The 21,312-nt window shown below is 33.7% G+C and overlaps 4 protein-coding genes across 13 annotated transcripts; 1 reads left to right on the top strand and 3 right to left on the bottom strand.

Annotated features, from left to right (window-relative positions):
- Positions 1-7,119: 7,119 nt before the first annotated feature.
- Positions 7,120-9,335, bottom strand: LOC142545881 (uncharacterized). Its single transcript, XM_075653300.1, has one exon. The coding sequence runs from the start codon at positions 9,331-9,333 to the stop codon at positions 7,225-7,227; it is 2,109 nt and encodes a 702-aa protein (XP_075509415.1). The 5' UTR covers positions 9,334-9,335; the 3' UTR covers positions 7,120-7,224.
- Positions 9,336-9,673: 338 nt separating this feature from the next.
- On the bottom strand, positions 9,674-12,015 carry LOC142545888 (auxilin-related protein 2-like). Of its 3 annotated transcripts, XR_012820379.1 has the most exons (7): positions 11,888-12,015; positions 11,457-11,557; positions 10,757-10,822; positions 10,575-10,664; positions 10,271-10,447; positions 10,067-10,164; positions 9,674-9,810 (listed from the first exon to the last, which is right to left on the bottom strand). XR_012820379.1 is itself a non-coding variant. In XM_075653308.1 (6 exons), exons 1-6 carry the CDS (start codon positions 11,913-11,915, stop codon positions 10,126-10,128), a joined length of 501 nt encoding a protein of 166 aa, XP_075509423.1. In that variant the 5' UTR covers positions 11,916-12,015; the 3' UTR covers positions 9,848-10,125. The 3 variants fall into 3 exon arrangements, 2 of the variants coding, with proteins under 2 accessions (XP_075509422.1, XP_075509423.1); XM_075653308.1 differs by lacking the exon at positions 9,674-9,810 and having other exon boundaries at positions 9,848-10,164; XM_075653307.1 differs by lacking the exon at positions 9,674-9,810 and having other exon boundaries at positions 9,837-10,447.
- Positions 12,016-12,110: 95 nt separating this feature from the next.
- LOC142545887 (uncharacterized) lies at positions 12,111-20,806 on the bottom strand. 2 transcript variants are annotated; one of them, XR_012820378.1, is made up of 3 exons: positions 20,080-20,806; positions 19,474-19,596; positions 12,111-12,467 (listed from the first exon to the last, which is right to left on the bottom strand). XR_012820378.1 is itself a non-coding variant. In XM_075653306.1 (2 exons), exons 1-2 carry the CDS (start codon positions 20,587-20,589, stop codon positions 12,465-12,467), a joined length of 513 nt encoding a protein of 170 aa, XP_075509421.1. In that variant the 5' UTR covers positions 20,590-20,806; the 3' UTR covers positions 12,111-12,464. The 2 variants fall into 2 exon arrangements, 1 of the variants encoding a protein (XP_075509421.1); XM_075653306.1 differs by lacking the exon at positions 19,474-19,596.
- LOC142545890 (zinc finger BED domain-containing protein RICESLEEPER 2-like) lies at positions 16,609-19,198 on the top strand. Of its 7 annotated transcripts, none has more exons than XR_012820385.1 (7): positions 16,609-16,992; positions 17,130-17,369; positions 17,524-18,245; positions 18,314-18,366; positions 18,488-18,783; positions 18,868-18,948; positions 19,041-19,198. XR_012820385.1 is itself a non-coding variant. In XM_075653309.1 (5 exons), exons 2-3 carry the CDS (start codon positions 17,931-17,933, stop codon positions 18,353-18,355), a joined length of 357 nt encoding a protein of 118 aa, XP_075509424.1. In that variant the 5' UTR covers positions 16,610-16,992; positions 17,130-17,930; the 3' UTR covers positions 18,356-18,366; positions 18,488-18,521; positions 19,039-19,198. The 7 variants fall into 7 exon arrangements, 1 of the variants encoding a protein (XP_075509424.1); XR_012820381.1 differs by having other exon boundaries at positions 16,610-16,992; positions 17,130-18,245; positions 18,488-18,571; positions 18,665-18,783; XR_012820382.1 differs by having other exon boundaries at positions 16,610-16,992; positions 17,130-18,245; positions 18,488-18,521; positions 18,663-18,783.
- Positions 20,807-21,312: the final 506 nt, after the last annotated feature.

Raw genomic sequence — 21,312 nt, forward strand, 5'->3', positions numbered from 1 at the left:
TTGTTCAAGCCCAGCCCCTTTTATAATATTTTTATATAAGCATTATGATTTTTTATTATTTTAATAAATAAATATGATAATATTGATAAATAAAATGATAATAAATCATATGAAATAAACTAATAATAATAGTAATAATGTTGAATTTAAAATTAACAATAATAATGGGTAATAATAATATTATAAAAATTAGAAATTGATAAATTATCAGTTAAACATAAAGGCAAAAACTTGTGTAAGGCGGTTCTCACGAGTCGTATTTTGTGAGACGAATTACTTTTTATTGTGAATAACGGTAGGGTTTGTCTCACAAGAGACCTACTCTAAACCTAAAATGATTGGCACAATTGAATTAATTCAAAATTTAAAAAGAGACAGAGCCGAACTAAGATAGATTATTTTGATCAGTCTCCAAATTAACATTTTTTTAAACAAAAAATAGGATTTTTTTATTAAAAAATCTAATAAAAGTGAATTAACATTCATTCATTTCCAATACAAATAAAAAATACAAAAGATTGTAAATGCGCAATTACAAACTTTGAACAAGCAAATTAAGAATTACATTGAAATGAGCGCAGTCTATAATCAACTCATATTAAGATATGTTAATATACTATGATTAAACTTAAATTTCATAGTAATAATAAAATTTATTATGAAAATTTTAATTAAATAGATATAAGTCTTACATAGTCTCGTTATATAAAAATGCTCTCATATAGATGTCTTCACATCAATGGTACGTATAAGATGGTCATATATTACATTTATGAACCACTCATTATATTTATGAACCACGTTAATGATGTTTTAATTAATTTTATCGTGTATTTAATTTAATTTTATTATCCATAATCTTAATTTTCTCGTATATATAACTCTGAAATGTACTAAAATCATTATTAAATCTAATTAAAGTAATGATTTTGTAATGATATTTAAGACAAAAAATTGAATGCATTTGTAAATAAAAAGTGTTTTTTATTAATAATAAAAACATACTATAATTAAAAAATTTTAAGAGCATTACGTGCAACCCCTCATTTCTACTTGTAACTTATTATGAAACTCTACTGTCCTTGATATAAGAAAATAAAATAGCATTTAAATTAACAATTGTAATTTTTGGTTTAGTGATAAGGGTTGCGACATTATTATTATTGTATTAATAATGCTATTGTTTCTAAATGACAGTGATAAAAATTCTAGTACTATTTTAGTAGAAAAAACTAAAAATATTAGTATTTTTTTTTACAAAAAATAAATATATATAGTATTTATTTTTTAATTAATTTCTTAATAGTAACGGACAATCATGAAGAATTCTATTATTATTTTTCCCTTTTTATAATTTATTTTTATAGTATCAAAATTTTTTAACCTGCAGAAAAATGCTAACACCTTGCAAAACTATCAGGAGCTCCTAATTTTTTTTTTCCTTTTCTATATATAATTTTATCTTTTCTCACTTTTGAACCACTAAAAAAAATTTATTTTTTGTAGGCTTAGTGCTCGAGGATGAAATATTTGAACGAGTTCATATGATCCAACTAAAATGAATATTTTTATGTGCCTTTCAATATGATGTTGTATAATTATAAATGGAAAGTTACATTTAAATTCATTATCTACTTTGTATTTTTTCATTTTTATCATGTTAAAAATGAATTTACATGTTTAATTCTATAACTTGAATATCGTTTTTATTTTCAATCATGTTAACGATAAATTCAATTGTAATCATATAATTGAATTTTTTTTCATTTTCGATATTTTTTTATCGAAGTTTGTTGTATTTCATTCTAAATAATATTCTTAAAAAATCATGATACATATTCAAGTTTTCTTCAAAAAATCTATGTTATCATCAGTGTCCGAAAAAAATACAACCAACAAAAAACATACAAATTACACAACATAAATGCACACAAAAAATAATTTTTTATGTACAAAAATTCAAATGCACGGTTAACATCAAAAATGAAAAAAAATACTAAAAATGGAAAATCACAGTTAATATGATTAAAAAAAATATTACAGATCAAAACAAATAATTATCTGTTGGGAAATTATATCGAAGCGATGCCAACCACGATGATAATATAGTACCCAAAAATTGTAGAATAAAATAACCAACAAGAACACAAAGATTTACGTGGTTCACCCAATATAGGTTACGTCCACGGAGCTAATGCAAATATTTTATAACAGGAGAAATATTACAACAAGTGTACACAATAATACACTAAATATCTCACACTCCCAAACCCGAGTATAACCGAGAAAATATTTTCTCTAACTCACACAAGAGAACAAAAAAAACTCTCTTTTTTTTCTCTCTTATTTACAAAGCTTTGTAATTGCTTTGTTTGTTTTGGGATGATTTTAAAGTGCAAATGATGCACTTATTTATAGCTGCGATCCTCCCGTTGAACAAAAGGGAATGCATTTCTTCTTCTGCCGGCCACCATTCAATCCTTTCAAATTTGACACGTTTGGTATTAAATGCATTGGCCCCAGTTTTACCTAACATTTCTCCCACTTGAAGACTTGATTTCAATCATGTCTTCACACCATCAGTGCAGCAGCTCATATCTCCAATGTTACTCCTGGAGACCAACTGAAGTCAAACACAACTTCAGTTTGTCAGTGGTTACTGTCTTCGTGAGCATATCAGTAGGATTCTTGCTTCCAGGAATCTTCTCAAGCATCAAGACTCCATTTTCCAGTACTGATCTGATGAAATGATACCTAACCTGTATATGCTTTGTCCTAGCATGATAAACATGATTTTTTGCTAAGTGAATAACACTCTGACTGTCACAGTGTAATTTGCTACTCTCAAGCTTCTGACCCAATTCCTCCAGAAAGGATCTCAACCATATCATCTCCTTGCTAGCTTCTGTTACAGCAACGTACTCAGCCTCAGTAGTCGAAAGCGCAAAAATCTTTTGCAGCTTAGACACCCAGCTTACAATTGTACCACCTAATGTGAACACATATCCAGCAGTACTTTTCCTGCCATCCAGGTCACCACCCATATCAGCATCGACAAAGCCATGTAAGCTCAATTTTGACCTCCTGATGCATAAAGAACAACTAGCAGTACCTTTCAAATACCTGAGAATCCACTTAAATGCTTCCCAGTGTTGCTTTCCTGGATTACTCATAAACCTGCTCACAACTCCCACTGCATGTGCTATGTCTGGTCTAGTGCACACCATTGCATACATGAGGCTTTCGACAGCAGAAGCATAAGGAACATTATTCATATAAGCCTGCTCCTGCTCCGTCGATGGTGATTGTGCTTTGGTTAGTTTGAAATGACTAGCCAAATGAGTACTCACAGATTTAGCTTCATCCATATTAAATCTGCTAACCACCTTTTTCACGTACTCTTCTTGAGATAACTTCAAGAATCCATTCACCCGGTCTCTAAAGATCCTCATTCCAAGGATTTGCTTTGCAGCACCCAAATCCTTAATGGCAAATTCCTTTGATAAATCTTTCTCGAGTTTATCAATTTCTTCCAGACAAGCTCCAGCTATCAGCATATCATCTACGTATAGCAGTAGTATGATATAAGAACCGTCAAACTTTTTCACATAACAGCAGTGATCAGTTTGACACCTTAGGAAACCATTTTCACTCATGAATCCATTAAACTTCTTGTACCACTGTCTTGGAGCTTGTTTGAGACCGTGCAACCTCTTCTGAAGTTTGCACACCATTCTCTCTTTTCCCCGTACTTCAAAGCCCTGTGGCTGCTTCATATAAATTTCTTCATCTAGGTCACCGTGAGGAAACGCAGTCTTTACATCCAACTGCTCCAAATGTAAATCTTCCTTCGCATTAGTCCAAGTACAATCCTGATAGTGGTTAATTTAACCACCGGAGAGAAAATCTCGGTGTAATCAATTCCTTCCCGTTGTTGGAAGCCTTTTACAACAAGTCTTGCCTTGTACCGCTTGCTACCATCATGCTCTTCTTTTAACCGGTACACCCACTTGTTATGTAACGCCTTTTTGCCTTGCGGAAGTTCTGTCAACTCCCACGTCTGATTGGATGACAGTGAATCCATCTCATCTTCCATGACCAACTCTCACTTGGTTGAATCATCATTTTTCATTGCCTCTTCATAGGTCTCCAGTTCACCTTTGTCTGTCAGCAAAATCTAGTGAAGTTCAGGGGAGTACCTCTCAGGTGGTCTCATGGTTCTCAAAGATCTCTGAGTTCAATCACCGGAGTTTGTGGGTCATCATCTTGTGCAGTTTTTTCTTCATTTTCATGGTTACTGGTTTTCGATTCATTCACAGGAATATATGTCAATGGCACTTCATCAGTCTTCTTCACTTCAGGACAATCATCTCCAGCTCCAATGTCTGATTTGTCCTTGTACAGAAATTGCTCATTAAAAATTACATCCCTTCTCCGAATGATCTTCCGATTTTGGTCATCCCAGAAACGATAATCAAACGCATTATCTCCATAACCAATAAAGAAGCACTTCTTTGATTTAGGATCAAGTTTTGTTCTGCTTGCTGAATCAATATGAACATAGGATAGACATCCAAACACTTTCAAGAAAGAAGGGTTTACTTCTTTTGCCGCTCCAAACCTCTTCGGGTATTTTGCAGTCAAGCGATATCGAAGGTCCTCTGTTGATCAGATATGCTGCAGTGTTAACAGCATCAGCCCAGAATGATTTTGGCAATCCAGAATGCAATCTCATGCTCCTTGCGCGTTCATTCAAGGTCATGTTCATCCTTTCAGCTACACCATTCTGTTGAGGTGTACCAGGAATGGTTTTCTCCATCTTGATCCCTTTCTGTGCACAATATTTCTTGAATTCATTATCTTCATGTTCTCCACCATTGTCAGACCATAAGCACTTCACCTTCAAGTTGGTCTCATTTTTCACCATGGCTTTCCACCTTTTAAAGGTCTCATAAACATCAGATTTATTTTTCAAAAAATAAACCCAAACTTTTCTGCTCGAATCGTCAATGAATGTGACATAGTATCTCGAGCCTCCAAGGGATGTCACAGGAGATGGTCCCCATACATCAGTATGAACCAGCTCCAGCTTTGCTGCTTTCGGTTCTCTACCGTCTTTTGAAAAGCTCACATTCTTCTGCTTTCTAAAGATACAGCTTTCACATAGTTGGTGTTCAACAATCTTTAATTCCTGGTAGCTTTTTCTTTTGACACCAAAATCTTCATTCCCTTCTCACTCATATGTCCAAGTCTATAATGCCATAGACTTGAATTGGCTCCAGCATCCACAGCTGCTAATGTGTCTCTGCAACTGGAAGTCATATATAGTGTTCCAGTTTTCTTTCCTCGAGCAACAATCATGGCTCATTTGTTCACTTTCCAGGAACCATCACCGAAGGTCACATTGTGGCCTTCATCATCGTACTGTCCCACCGAGATCAGATTGCGTGTCAATTTTGGTACATGCATGACTTTGTTGATTTTTCAGATAGATCCATTTGACATCTTCATCCGTACATCACTCATACCAACAATTTCCAAGGGTTTTCCATCAGCCAGGAAAACTTTTCCGTAATCGCCAGCGATATAATTATCAAATACATCGCGATCACCAGTGGTATGAAACGAAGCTCCAGAGTCCATAACCTAAGAATCAACAGGGCTTTCCATGGATAATAGCAGAGCATCATGTACTTCCTCAGTGACATAATTGGCATTATTTTTCGTTGATCTGCAGTTCTTTTTCAAGTGACCAGTTTCACCACAGCTCCAGCACTTCAAATTCTTTTCAAAGTTACTTTTGTCTTTTTCATTTCTTGACTTGGACCTACTGCGCCATCGGTTAGAACTCTTTTCGCCACTCCTGCTCCTTTCTCTGTTCTCGAGATTTAGAGCAGATCTCGATGATGTTCCTTCACCCGAATCCATCCTGCGAACTTTTTCAGCAAGAATTTGATATCTGACATCATTGGATTGTAGCTTTCTTTTTCCAACAGAGTTGCTAACCGCTGCCCGCATTGGTTCCCAAACATTTGGTAAAGACGCCAAAAGAATAAGTGCACGAATCTCATCATCAAAGTTAATTTCAACCGATGTTAGCTGAGAAACAATCGTGTTGAACTCATTGATGTGTTTAGCCACCGAAGCACCTTCACCCATTTTCAAGTTGAATAACTTTTTCATGAGATATACTTTGTTGTTTGCTGATGGCTTCTCGTACATGTCCGATAAAATGGACATCATCTCTTCTGTGGTTTTTTCCTCCGCCACGTTATGTGCCACATTCTTCGTTAGAATCAATCGTATCACACCTAACACCTTGTCGGTCAAGGAGCTCCCAATCATCATCCTCTATCTTTTCCGGTTTCTTTCCTGATAGAGGTTGATGCAGCTTCTTACTGTACAGATAATCTCTATCTGTAACCGCCTAGAACGAAAAATCTGTACCGTCAAACTTGTTGATTCCCGGTCCCGATCCATCATCTCCGGCCATCACTTCTCTAGCCTTAGCAAAAAATCTAAAAAATCTTTTCTGATGTGGAAGATCAGACAAAGCTGCAACCACAGAGCATACTCAGAATTCTTAAGAATTTTCACAACAAGGCTCTGATACCAGTTGTTGGGAAATTATACCGAAGCGATGCCAACCACGATGATAATATAGTACCCAAAAATTGCGAAATAAAATAACCAACCAGAATACAAAGATTTACGTGGTTCACCCAATATATGTTACGTCCACGGAGCTAATGCAGATCTTTTATAACAGGAGAAATATTACAACAAGTGTACACTAAATATCTCACACTCCCAAACCCGAGTATAACCGAGAAAATATTTTCTCTAACTCACACAAGAGAACAAAAAAACTCTCTTTTTTTTTCTCTCTTATTTACAAAGCTTTGTAATTGCTTTGTTTGTTTTGGGATGATTTTAAAGTCCAAATGATGCACTTATTTATAGCTGCGATTCTCCCGTGTGAACAAAAGGGAATGTATTTCTTCTTCTGCCAGCCACCATTCAATCCTTTCAAATTTGACGCGTTTGGTATTAAATGCATTGATCCCACTTTTACCTAACATTATCCCCTCATTAATTAAATAGTTTGAAGCATAGATATTTTTAAATAAAACCCGTGACAAGTTTTTATTTATAAAATTTACTCAACATCGTACGAAATAAAACCAAGAGTTTTCACAAATGACCCAAAAATACATGTAAAACCTAAATCTCAGCACACTGCCTGTTTGATGAACCTAAACTTTTCGTCGTGCTTATGTTTAGCCATCGGCAATCCTCAAACGAACACAATGATTCAGAATCAGACAACTCGACATTAGCTACTACCGATGCTTTCGGCCCCCAGGTCGGGGTACCATCCTCGTAGGAGTTGTGTGTCAATCTACGGATCCCTGAACCATCTGATTTGATCACAAAAATATCCCCGTACGGCTGGAAATGATGCGGGTTCGATATTGGTTCAGCTGAAACACCTGCATAATCTGATGTGAACGCAATGTATTTCCCATCCGGACTAAACCATGGGTGGTTCGTTCTTCCACCCGAGCCGCTCTGTATCAGCTTCTGCAGCCCTGTCCCATTCGGATGAATCTTGAACAACTCGAAACTACCTGAACCGGCATCCTCCCGATCCGACGCGAAGGCGATCCAGTCGCCATCAGGTGACCAATTACACATGGTATCGCTCCATGGACCTTCTGTCAACCTATGGAGAGCTCCTTTTTCTCCATCCAAAGCATCCATTATGTACAAGTTCTTGTGACCCGACCTACCGGATCTGAACACGACCCATTTTCCATCGGGCGAGGCAGAGGGAAATGCATTGTTTTCACCACCTATGGTTAAGGTTTTGTAACTCAGATCATCATCATCCACATCGATAGAAATGATATCAACCTTCGAGATTTCACTAGCAAACGTAGGCCCAACACTCGTGTACACCACTCCTTTCCTCTTCCAATCCCAAGACGTCGAAAAGGCGGATAGACTAGAAACCATTCGGGCACCCGATCCATCACTATTCATGACATAAACACCCGGGGATTTCACGTAAGCGATCCGTAATCCATCCGGTGAAAACGAGGGAAATGTTCCACCTATACGGAATAAGGAAATATTTGGTAATGGACTGTCAACACTCTCAACATGTAACTCATTGGTCCGGCCACCACTAGTTGTTCCCCTGCATTTGTGGTACCCGACCAGTGCGGAGTCGGGTGAGATAAACGGGTTGAAGTGATGGGCATTCGGTGAAATGGTTCTGGTTAACTCGATGAACTCACTCAAAACAACGTCAAATAGCTCTATGTGGCGATACTGGGATCCGGGTCTTCTTGTAGCCACAGCAATGAAGTTCTTGTTTGCAACAGAAGCAGCTGGAGTGAAAGCGTGCAAACCCCGTGGCGTTAGTCTCACTGCCACCGTGGATTTGGAGTGGAATCGACCATTTTCCACCGTCAAAATTGCCTTGAAAACACTCCACCACCCATCATTACACCTTCGGTGAAAATACAAAGTCGAATCATCGGCCCAGCTCGGCCATCCTCCATGCTCAATTACCTTGATCCTGTTGGATCCATCAAGAGTCGAGAACACATAGATATCCGTACCCAGTTCTTGAATATCTCCCTGCCAACCCTCTTCCCCATACGACGCTACCGCGGTCCAGGCCCCCGATGGAGACACGGCGGGGCTGAAATCCGCCACCCCTTTCGGCGTCAGCCTAAGAGTCGACCCAGTAGTCAACTGAGTCGAGTAAACAGCGGCCCAACTCGCACGAGGCTTACCCGGGTTGTCGTGGGTGGATACGTAAACCAAACTCTGACCCACTAAACTCGGCCTGTCCTTCATCGAAACTAGGCCGTTGAACTTGTCATCGCCCACCAAGGGTATCTGAACTCGGTTAAACTGAGTAGAAACTCCAAGAAGGGATCGCGGTTGCACACGTAACGAAGGAGAAAAATGGACTGCATCCAGATATAAACTCGTCGACCCGTTGCGTTCAGTTACGTACACAAGGTTAACAGACGGGAGGGAATAGTTCTTCAAGAAAGGGAGCGCTGCTGAGACTGATGCAAAATAGCCGTTGAAATTGATGGAATTCCCATCCGTGAGACGGAGTTCCTTCGATGGGTCTGATATTCGGAGGGAGTAGATATCAAACGCGTATCTTGGTCTCCCCACCGTAGCAAATGTTATGCTGCTGGCGCCGTCGCGGAAATGTTCCGCCGTAGCATTGGAAATTTGACATGATGATACAAAAAAATAGAATAGAAAGAAGCAAGACAGTGCCTTTTGGTACGAATACTTCATTTCTGGACGAAGATTATCGTCAAAGAGAGGACATATAAAGGTAAGATGATGATACGTAAGAGCTGACGCAGAGTGAAGTCCAGCACTTGTTGGGTTTGAGAGGGGTTTGGATAAGGTCACGTGTTGGACGATGTACACTTTAGATATAGTCCAATATAAATTTATTCGAGCTCCACGTCTTACTAAAGTAATTCAATTGTTCAAATTAAATACTATTATAATCCCCCAAATGTTCTTCTCTTTTCGGGAACATTGTATACGAACATTCAAGTGCTTCTCCATCTATAAAATAAATTATTATATATTTTTATGACAATATATTTTCATTATTTCGAAAATGGTACTTTTGATTCCAATGACTCTAACTTCATAGTAATTTAATCCATACACAAACATGCATACTACAAAAAGAATATCCGAATAAGTTTAAAAATACCAAGCATTTCGCGCAAGTGGAACAGCCGCTATGCTATTTACCTGAAAAAATAGTAATAGGATGTCATCTATAAACGGATTATTCTATGTCTTTATGATCTGATTAAATATTAGTGTTTAGTCAATTTTCATAAAGATATGAGATATTCACATGATCTAGTGATATATGAATAGAAGAAGAACCATTCATAAACATCATGTCTTACAAGAAGTACAATACACGACGAAACAAATGAAAAAAGTAATAGTTAAAGAATCACATCAAAACCATAGTGTTAAATTTCCAGTGTCTCAGTACATGTCAATCATTCTTACAACCATATGCCAATTATATTCACAATTTGGGCAGCAATTATCTCATCGAAGTTCCTCTGCGCTAGATTTGTTCCATGCTTCCTATGCAACACAAGATTGAACGAGTGAGGAAATAGCAGTTTTACGAATCTAGCTCGGATTAATCCAAGAACATATTGGTGGATTCATGATAATTAAGTAGCAGTACCTTGAGAAGATCAAAATCCTTTTCAGCAATATATTTTTGTTGGATATTAGCTCCCTTTTGTTGAACTTTGTCTGGATGGACATATAAGATCGCCTTTTTATACACATTCTTCACCGAATCTGAAGTAATCATATTTGTCAGTGAAACTGGTCTCCAAGCACATTCAGGCCACAAGACCTGTACAAAACAGCATATATTTATGTATCAAATTGAAGCAAAAATATTAAACTAAAAATTTAACTTTAAGCAGAAAATATCAGTGGCCAGCTACATCAACCCCAGCCATTATGCATCAGAAACACACCTGTTGCAATGAGGACAACAAGGCACGTATATTGCCTTCTTTTCCTGCAGCCCATCGGCGTATATCATTGTCCAAAGTTTCCGCAAGCCTCTGAATAACAAGGTGTGATATCGAAAATGGTAACTGTAACGCATGCACAAGCAACTGCCTCTATGTGTGCTCATCAGAGTGCTGTCGTTTACATGTTTCTCTTCCTGTTCGAGCTGACTCTGAAAATCACGCTGGTTCTTGTCATCTAGAGCTTTAGCCTGGAAAGAGAAACGATGAATTCTTGTACCCAATATATAAAAAAAGTATTAGTTCAATAAACCTGTAAAACAGCTTAACACCAAGAAACCTTTTGTAAATGAAATGGCAAATGTGTCGATTATCGATGGTTTGTGAAGGCTTTAAGGCAAAGAGTCTCTCATAGCCCCGACCCCCCTCCCCAAGCCACAGCAAAAACCAACTAGTATGGGCCAATAGAACACATTGCAAAAAGAAATGAAGGAATTGGCAGAAAGGCAGCTCACTTTTCATTGACGTTTGAAATATCGCAACAAGGTAGGTCGCCTCAAGATTCGATGGTACAAAATAATAAATAAACATGGGTATATTGCGTGCCGTTGAAGACTCCCATTTACATGTCAATAAAATAAAAGGTGAGAATTGTCTCCTTAGCACAAAGATGCCTATAAAGCCTGTTAGATGAAGTTCGTTCAATGATAACAAAGAAGCAGCATGATTATTGACACAGACATTTGAGTTGTCTATTATTTCAATATCTCGAGCCCATATTAAAAATTTCAAATGCCAGCATAGTGCTGATCTGGTAAAATAACCAACAAACACGATATGAGAAATGAAGACACTTGACAAAATGAAACTGATAACCAGTCTTACCATTTGTGCAATCATTTTCATATGACGATTTAACCTCACTCTCCGCCGTTCTTCAGGTTTGTCTTCAATTTCATGAAACTCCTCTGATGAAGTGGTCATATCTGGAACCAGAGATGTATAAAGAAACCAATGAATGCCCAAGCCAAAAGGATATAAGAATCAGCATTACAAGACAATATATTTTATTAAAACTATCTGCAAAGCAACAGAAACTAGTACTATAATGCAAATCACCGTTTCCCCAACTACATCTTCGTGGATATTTTTATGTTGATTATAACTAGTTTCGCCTGAATAATCCATCCTTGTAGTGAATAAGAACTAATACATGTATACTGCCATAAAAGCTGCATATCTAAGTCAAGTTTCAAATGCTCCATGATTAAAGATAATCATCATAATATCATTTCAATAAGGCCAATATTATTTACACTCCAATTTATATGCTGCATACTCCATTTAACGTAGTTCCAGAAGAATTAATGCTTGTGCTGGATGAGGACCACAAAGGAGTTTGCTTCATTGCAGTAATTTTTTCTTCATGAAAGAAGGTTCCAAATAGGGAATCCTGGACCATATAAAATAACATCGATCAAATTATAAAAGTCTCGAGACATAGTGAATTAATTAGTGAAATCAAATTATTCAACCATAGTAGAAGTTGGTCTAGCAGCATGGTCTTGTCGTTTGCCACCACTAAAAATTGCATCTAGAACATCAACATTTTGAAAAGCATTTGAAGCAGTGCCAGCCCTCGGTCTTTCAGTTTTGGTCCTTCTGTCATTAGTTCTAGGATCATTTTGGGGCCAACCGGCAGCAAACTCATCAAGGTCATCCAATGAAGAATAAACATTTCATTTTCCTTGTTCTGAGGGGCTAGCGGATGGCCATGAGGCATCTGCCTGAGATACAGGTTATTCAAAGACTAGAAAAGGATCATCTTCTAGAGTCAATCTTGATTTAGAAGAATGGCCATTTAACTCTGAAGAAAGTTCCGCCTTTGGATGTTCACTGCATGAATGTACAGATAGATAGTACCATTTTTACCATGTTGGAACCAAAAATTTGAAGACAAAATAAAGAACACAAAAGGTGTAGTGTAAAACAGAGCAAGAACCTCACATTAGCTTCAAGTTTCTTTGTCCCTTTTACAGTGTGCTTCAGTGCATGAAGTTTGAGCAGTATATCAGATATACACCAGTGATCGTGTGTGAACTTGAGAACAATCATAAGAAATGAACACTCAAAGTTTTACGTGGTTCAGTCGGTGAGACCTACTCCACGGCAGCCAACAGCATGAAATTTTCCACTATGAAGATTCAATATGGATTAATATATACCCATATATATGTTTCTCTTCCTAGCGCGCATTATTTGACAAGTTAATAGAAAAGACTCCACTATGAAGAATGAATGAAAAATTGTACAATACAAATGGCTTTCACGCGTATATATATATACTAGAATACATGTACGTGCGTTGCACGTATGGAACATACAAAAACCGTAATTTATGAATATCTCATGATATATTTTGAAATTATAATGATCTGTACATAAATCGCGTCATTGAAAAAGTAGCTACAAGTATTCATCGAAAGTAATTTGACAGGGCATAAAACATGAAGATAATTGTAATATTTTAAAAACTTTTATTTTTCGAGCAAAAAAAATATTTAAAAAACATAAGTAAAATTTTAAAATCTTATAAATCATTTTTTAAGTAATTATATATGTAAGAATAATTTGTTTCACATAAAAAGGATTTGAATTCATTCTTATTCCTCATTTGCTATCACTTTGATGTATATAAGAGTAATTATTACACATAAAATCAATTTAAGCTCATTTTCATTCTTTGAATTGTTTTCTCATGGCACCAAATAATTATTTGGGCTTGTTATGCATAAAGTTTTACGGTTTGACCCATTGACACCCACGTCAGTGCAATTCTCATTATGTTCACAATTAGCTTTGTATATAGCTTTACACGGTATATTACAATTATAAGAAATAAAAGTCTTGTGTTGGATCACAAATATAACATTTGACCTGAAGATTAAGAAATATTTGAACTAAAATATTAATCTTCCATTGTTAATTAGTTTTGTTGGGTTAAGCGTGCACGATTGAGAGTAGTACTGAGATGGATGAACTCTTAGGAAGTTCTCGTGCGTACTGCTGACATTGTGTCGCTTATTTTAAATTTCATTAAAGATATAATTTTTTTTAAAAAAATAGACAGTAAATCTTATTCCAAAATAAAATTTCAGTTTTCTTTAATTTATTGTAAAGTTCATCAATACCTGAAAAACAAAAAAAAACATGTATTTATTAATACTATTTAACAAAAATAAGGACATACATGTAAATTCACACAATTTACGTTATTCATGGATGTTAATTTACTCAAGTTAAAAATAAAATTGTCACATAAACTCATATGAAAGTGTTTCGTGGGTCAATTTTGTTGAAACATGTTTCATATCTGACCCGAATCATGAAAAAATATTGTTTTTCACTCTGAAAATGATTGGGTCGACCCATATTAGGATATATATATATATCAATGAAATCGTCTCACAGAAGACCTACTCAAAAATTGGATAACTATAAACTTTTGAGCAATAGTATAAACTTCATTTTTCTTCGATTTATTTTAAAATGTATTAACATTAATTAATAAAAAAATGTCGACTCGTCTTAGAGATATATCTACTTGATACCGTCTTATAGAAGACTTACTCAAAAATTGGATAACTATAAAATTTTGAAAAAAAACGTAAACTTCATTTTTATTTTACTTATTTTAAAATTTATTAATTAATGAAAAAATTGAAATCAAACAAAAGACATCCTAAAAAATAAAGATAGAGTTCACAAATAAAAAAAAACAGAGATAAATAAAACAAAAATAATTATTTTTAAAATAAGAATATAGTTCATTTTTAAAAAAATGGAACGTAAATTTCATTATTATTTTATTTATTTTAAATTTCATTAAAGATATAGTTTTTTTTGTAAAAAAAATACATAAGAGTGTAAATTTCATTCTAACACGTGGTGACTGAAATTTATTTTTCTTCAGTTTATTTTAGAATTCACTAATAGATGTGAGAACAAACCAAAAAATGTATTTATTATTACTATTATTTTAAATTTTATTAAAGATATATATATGTATATATATATAAAAATTGACTGCAAATTTCATTCCAAAAAATGGAATGTAAAATTTAAATTTCATTCTAAAAAATGATAGTTAAATTTTTCATTCTAAAAAACGATAACTAAAATTCATTTTTTTCAATTTATTTTAGAAGTCATTAATGGCTAAAAAAACATATATTTATTATTGTTATCATTGTGAATTTCATTAAAGATATAAGTTTTTTTTTTAAAATGGAGTGAAAATTTCATCGCAAAAAATGGAGGCTAAATTTTATTTTTCTTCAATTTAATTTAGATTTCATTAATCAATAGATGAAAAAACAAATAAAGTGACATGTGTTAATGAATATTATTTTATGAAGATAAGGACATAGACGCAAATTCACAATTTAATGTCATTTATTTATGGTCGTAATAATAATAATAGTAGCTAGGAAAAAACATACAAAATATATATATTTATTATTGTTATCATTTTGAATTTCATTAAAGATATACGTTTTTTTTTTTTAAAAATGGATTATTAGTATTATTTAAAATTATTAAAGATATTTTTTTTTAAATGGAGTGCAAATGTCGTTCCAAAAAATGGAAGATAAATTTAAACGTCACTTTAAAAAATGGTAAATAAAATTTTTATTCTAAAAAATGGTAGCTAAATTTCATTTTTTTTCCATTTATTTTAGAAGTCTTTAATAGCTAGGAAAAAACAAACAAAAAAATATATTTATTAATTTTATAATTTTGAATTTCATTAAAAATATAATTTTTTTTTTAAAAAAAATGGATTATTAGTATTATTTAAAATTATTAAAGATATTTTTTTAAATGGAGTGCAAATGTCGTTCCAAAAAATGGAAGATAAATTTAAATGTCACTCTAAAAAATGGTAAATAAAATTTTTATTCAAAAAAATGATAGCTAAATTTCATTTTTTTCAATTTATTTTAGAAGTCATTAATAGCTAGGAAAAAACAAACAAAAACATATATTTATTAATTTTATAATTTTGAATTTCATTATATATATAAGTTTTTAAAAAAATGGGTTGCAAATTTCATCATTAAAAATAGATGCAAAATTTTATTTTTATTCAATTTATTTTAGATTCCATTAATTAATAGATGAAAACATTCCATTAATTAATAGATAAAAACAAAACAACAAAAGTGAATTATATTAATGAATATCATTTAATGAAGATAAGGGCATAGATGTAAATTCACAATTCAACTCATATATTTATAAATATAAAATGATTAAAGATATCTTTTTAAAAATGCAGTGCAAATGTCGTTCCAAAAAATGGAAGATAAATTTAAATGCCACTCTAAAAATGGTAATAAAAATTCATACTAAAAAATGGTAACTAAATTTCATTTTTTTTTCAATTTATTTTAGAAGTCATTAATATCTTGGAAAAAACAAACAATTTTTTTATTTTTATTCAATTTATTTTAGATTCCATTAATTAATAGATAAAATCAAAACAACAAAAGTGACATGTATTAATGAATATTATTTAATGAAGATAAGGGCAAATTCCATTAATTAATAGATAAAAACAAAACAACAAAAGTGACATGTATTAATGAATATTATTTAATGAAGATAAGGGCATATATGTAAATTCACAATTCAACTCATATATTTATAGTAGTAATAGATATACATACATATATAATATATATACGTGTGTGTGTGTGTGTGTATGTTGACTCCTAACTAGGGGTGTAAACGAACTGAACACGTTCACGAACTTTTCGAGCCGGTTCGAATAATATTTGGTTCGAATTCGAGCCGAACTCGAAAATGTTCGAATATTTTTCGAATCGAATTCGAGCTAAAAATATATTGTTCGATCGTTCGCGAACTGTTCGCGAACCTTATTATATTTAAAAAATATATAAAATATTATTAAGCATTATTAAGCATTATATATATATATATATATATATATATATGTATTGAGGTCCAACTTCCAAGACTTAGTCCAACTTCCAACACTCCAAATATCCAAGTATCAACGTTTGTTCAAAAGTCAAAACCCTAACAATTTGTTTCTCTCATCTTTCTCTCACCATTTCAAATCGGCCGCTGCTCATATTTCTTCTCTGCAAGATTCAAGATCTTCGCTGATAGTTCTCGACTTTTCTGTAATATCAGTTGCTTCATCTCATATCTCAGTTGCTTCATCATCGATTAAGGTATACACTTCCTCATTGTGGTTTTATTTTAGTTTTTTTTGTTTAAATACTGCATTTTTAACCATGGATCTTCGTCTTTTTCTCCATCCTCTTTGTGTTTGTGGTATTTGGTGAAATATATCAAGCTTCCACAACTCTATTGTGCATCATCTTTGGAGGTAATTTTATTTTGAGTTCAAGTTTGTAGAACCCCGTAAATGCTAGTATTATTTAACAAGAGATACGAATTTTTTTGATATTTCAAAATATTGTCTGTACAAGATATGGATTATTGAGTTATTGAATATGGCAACAGCTTGTTCGATTGCAAATTCAATGAGTCCAGTTGTAAGTTCTGATGAGATAGTTGAACAAACCATTAATAATGAGGATGCTGCAAATTTACTCGTGGAAGAAGAAGATAAAATGTTCCATAAACCTAAAAGGCAGAAGAGGTCCGGTGTATGGTTAGAAATGACTGAAGTGGTTGATTCAAATGGTGATGATAAATATCAGTGTAAACATTGCTGGATGTATTTAGCAAAAATTAAATCAGGTACGACAACACATCTGAAACGTCATGTATCCCATTGTTGTAAATATTTGGAGGCTAAGAAGAAGCTTGAAGATAAAATGAAACAACAACTTGTTTTTGCTCCTATTGGTATAAATCCAACATCTTTACCTCCATTCCATGATGGAAAATTCAGCATGGAACTTATGAAAGAGGCAGCAAGGACATGGATTCTTATGCATGATCACCCTTTTTCAATATTGGAAGAAGAAGGATTTAACATATTTTGTAGACGTGGAATGCTCGAGTGGATTGGGGTATCCTGAGCCACTGCGAAAAAAAATTGTTTCATGATCTATGAGATGGAGAAAAAAATGTTGTGTAATGTGTTGAAGACGGTGAGAAATATTAGCTTGACTACAAACTTGTGGAAATCAAAGAATCAGAAAATCGAGTATATGGTAATCACAGGACACTGGATTGACTCGAATTGGAAACTGAACAAACGTGTTCTTAGTTTTGCTAATATCCCCCCTCCTCGTTGTGGCCCTCAAATATCCGATACTGTTATAAAGTGTGCAAGGGAATGGGGACTTGAAAGAGATGGAAACTGTGCAACCAGAAAAATCTGAGTTGGATGTTTACTTGGAGGAAGGATGTCATCGATTTGATCCAAAAGAAGAGTTTGATGCTTTGAGTTGGTGGAAGTTGAATGTGTACAAATTTCCGATATTATCTTCCATGGCCAGAGATATTTTAGCTGTGCCTATCACCACAGTTGCTTCAGAGGCCACATTTAGTGCAGGGAGTTGTGTTATTGACAAGTATCGTGCTTCTTTAGCTCCTGCTACTGTGGAAATGTTGATGTGTGGAGGAGATTGGTGTCGAAAGCGATATGGAGTGGCGAGAAAGATGAAGGTATTTTTTTTTCTAATTCTAAGCGAGTTTGTACATTGTTACATAAGTTTTATTTTTATTGATTGCAGGCTGAAAAACAGCACAAGTCAATTGAGTTACCAGTCGATTGAACTCATTAATGGTATGTATATTTCACATGTGAAGATAACTAATTATGTTGGCTAGTTGCTACTCTCACATTTTGGTATATTTTCTTTGCTTTTCTCGTGCAAAAAATCTGTAACTATTTTATTTAAATGCAGGATGGTAACTGCTTGATAAGTTGATTATGCTGGGAGGGTAGACTTTTGATATATAAGTAGTTTAAAATGTTTCTGTTTTGAAAGGTAAGAGATCATATTAACTATCTTATTATTATTCTGTATTCACATTTTCATCAAATAGTGAAAATGCATTATAAATATAATTTGTTATTGTAGGATTTGAGGAGTTGAATATGATTTAATTATTTTGTTGGAGTTCAAATTGTTCAAGCTTATATGTTGCTTGATAATAGTCTTTTGATAGTTGAAGAGTGTTGATCTTTAAATTTTGGGAGGTAAACAATTATGTGTACTATCTTGTTTTTTTTTTTTTTCTGTTTTTTATAAATAAATTTAACATGTGAATTTTCTGAATGCAGGTATTTAAGAAAAGAATGGACTTTTGAACTATTTTGCTGAAGTTTGATAGTTAAATAGTGTTGATATTTAACTTTTGGAAGGTAAATAATTATATACATTATCTTTTTTTTTTTCTATCATGTTTACTATATTTATGCAAATAAACAAAACATACGAATTTTATTGTATGCAGGTATTTGAGGAAGGATTTTCAAGTTTGGATGAAGTGGCTTAACTGGAAATTTGATACATATTTTGTTTGATGAAAAATTGTAAATTGATGATTCAAAAGTGTAATGAAATCAAGGAGGACTAATATTTAATGGTTTGTTATACTTGTTTTTTGGTGTAGATAGGTGATACATTTTAATATTTTTGAATAACAATTGAGCAATGAAACAAACCACCATTTCTAGTAGTGATTCGAATTATTCGATTTAGTATTTAGAAAAGTTCGAATCGAATTCGAACTCGAGCCTCAGTCCGAATTGAGTTCGAATCGAAAATAATAAAAGTTCGAGTTTCGAATCGAGCTTCGAATATGTTTATTCGGATTCGAGCTCGAGCTCGAATACTGAAAATTTCTTAAAATTTGGTTCGATTCGTTTACAGGCCCTACTCCTAACCAGCAATTTACAACCGCAAACTGAATTGGCCATCACACAAGTATATCCCTGCCAAGCGAAAGTTAGCCAACCCAATTTCTTTTCGGTTGCCTTAATTTCCTTTTAATATCGTGTCTTTTTTTTCTGTCCAGATGCAGAGCCAAAATACAACCAAAGTGAACATCCTTGAAGAAGTATGGTGAAATTTCTAAAAGCGTGACATAACAACAGCCACCAGGAAAAAAACAGCATACAATTGTTAAGAACCTTCAAGACTTTTAATTTATTCTTACAAAGGAGAAATCATACATCAGTCAACCTAGTTAATATTTCAATTCTGCTTGCTGTCATATTAAAGTAATTAACCCCAAGTCTAATGTTCATAAGGTGCAATTGCAAGAATCAAGTAAACGGCACCAAAATGTTTTTATAAATTCACAAATTACCATTACACGTCTTATTAAGCTTGCGACACTAAAAACAATTTACTGGGTCATATCAGGAATTAGCGTCACGATTTCTTCAATTTAATATGAACCTCCAGAGATCAATAATTGGAAAGAAATGACATGCGATTTAACAGCTACAATATATGTTACATATCAAAATAAATGAATCAACGCATACCCATTTTTGACGAATTAGCTCCCCAAATCCTTGTATCAAATCGTCAAATCCAGACCCCATCTCTTCAGACTTCCCAATAGAATTCACCCCAAAATTCCCAACAGGATCGCTTTTCTTTGTATTTGCTCCTGGGAAATCATCGAAAACATCAAAACCTACTGAATTCCTTGAATGAAAACCTCCGTCACTATTCCCAAAATTTGAGCTATTAAACATGGATTCCAAATCTATTGTACCGTATTGACCAGACCCAGAAACGGTCCCACCAAACATATCCTCGTCCCCAAAGTAATTCTGTGGTTGGCCAGATTTATGGATGTTAACATTCGATCTAAAAATCCCGTCAAGCTCATCAACGGGCAAGGAAGAGGAATCATTAAACGATGAAGTTCTGTTGCTGCCACAGCCGCTGAAATGAGAATTAAGTTTAATATTCGATTTCGCCACGGGAGCTGATTTTCCATGAGCTTTGAATCCAATGCTTTGCACCAATACTCCGAAATCATCCATTATTTCGATCGGAAAACAGGTAAAAATTCACAGAAATATATGATTTTGATATAGCCTATGAATTTGTATGATAATGGGCGTGTTATTAGAATGGTGAGGAGCAATGGTGGGCAAATTTTAATCAGGAAGAGAGAGATGAATGAATGAATGGAGAAAGCGTTGGATGCCTAGATCCTCTGCTGCAACGCGTGTCGGTGGGCTCTATGTGGTTCCAAGATGCTTTCTTCTCACAAGCAATTGCGGCTTTTTCTATAGAATTTTAAATGTTATTCATAATAAAAAATTTTAAACTATTTATTCGGTGATCAACCAGAGTAGATCTTTTATGAGATGGTATCACGAATTTTTATCAGACGTGTCAACCCTACCGATATTCAGAATAAAAAATAATACTCTTAGCATAAAAAATAATATTTTTTCATGAATGACTCAAATAAGAGATTCATATCACAAAATACGACCAGTGAAACCATCTCACACAAGTTTTTGTTGATTAATAATATCATTTTAGACTTTTCCATACTACCATGTATGGGGGTTGGATTTTTTTGGTTTTTTTACTAAAATATTTGTCATTCTTAATCTAAAGATCGATCGATTCATTGTTTTAGTTTTAATGTATTAATTTGTTTTTTTTTTAATTTTAATTGTTTTTATCATAATCTTGAAGTGACGCTAATTAAATGGTGACTATGATATTACGTCTATGTTCTAATGAAAATA

Source organism: Primulina tabacum, chromosome 5 (assembly GCF_025594145.1).
Source record: "Primulina tabacum isolate GXHZ01 chromosome 5, ASM2559414v2, whole genome shotgun sequence".
NCBI lineage: Eukaryota > Viridiplantae > Streptophyta > Magnoliopsida > Lamiales > Gesneriaceae > Primulina > Primulina tabacum.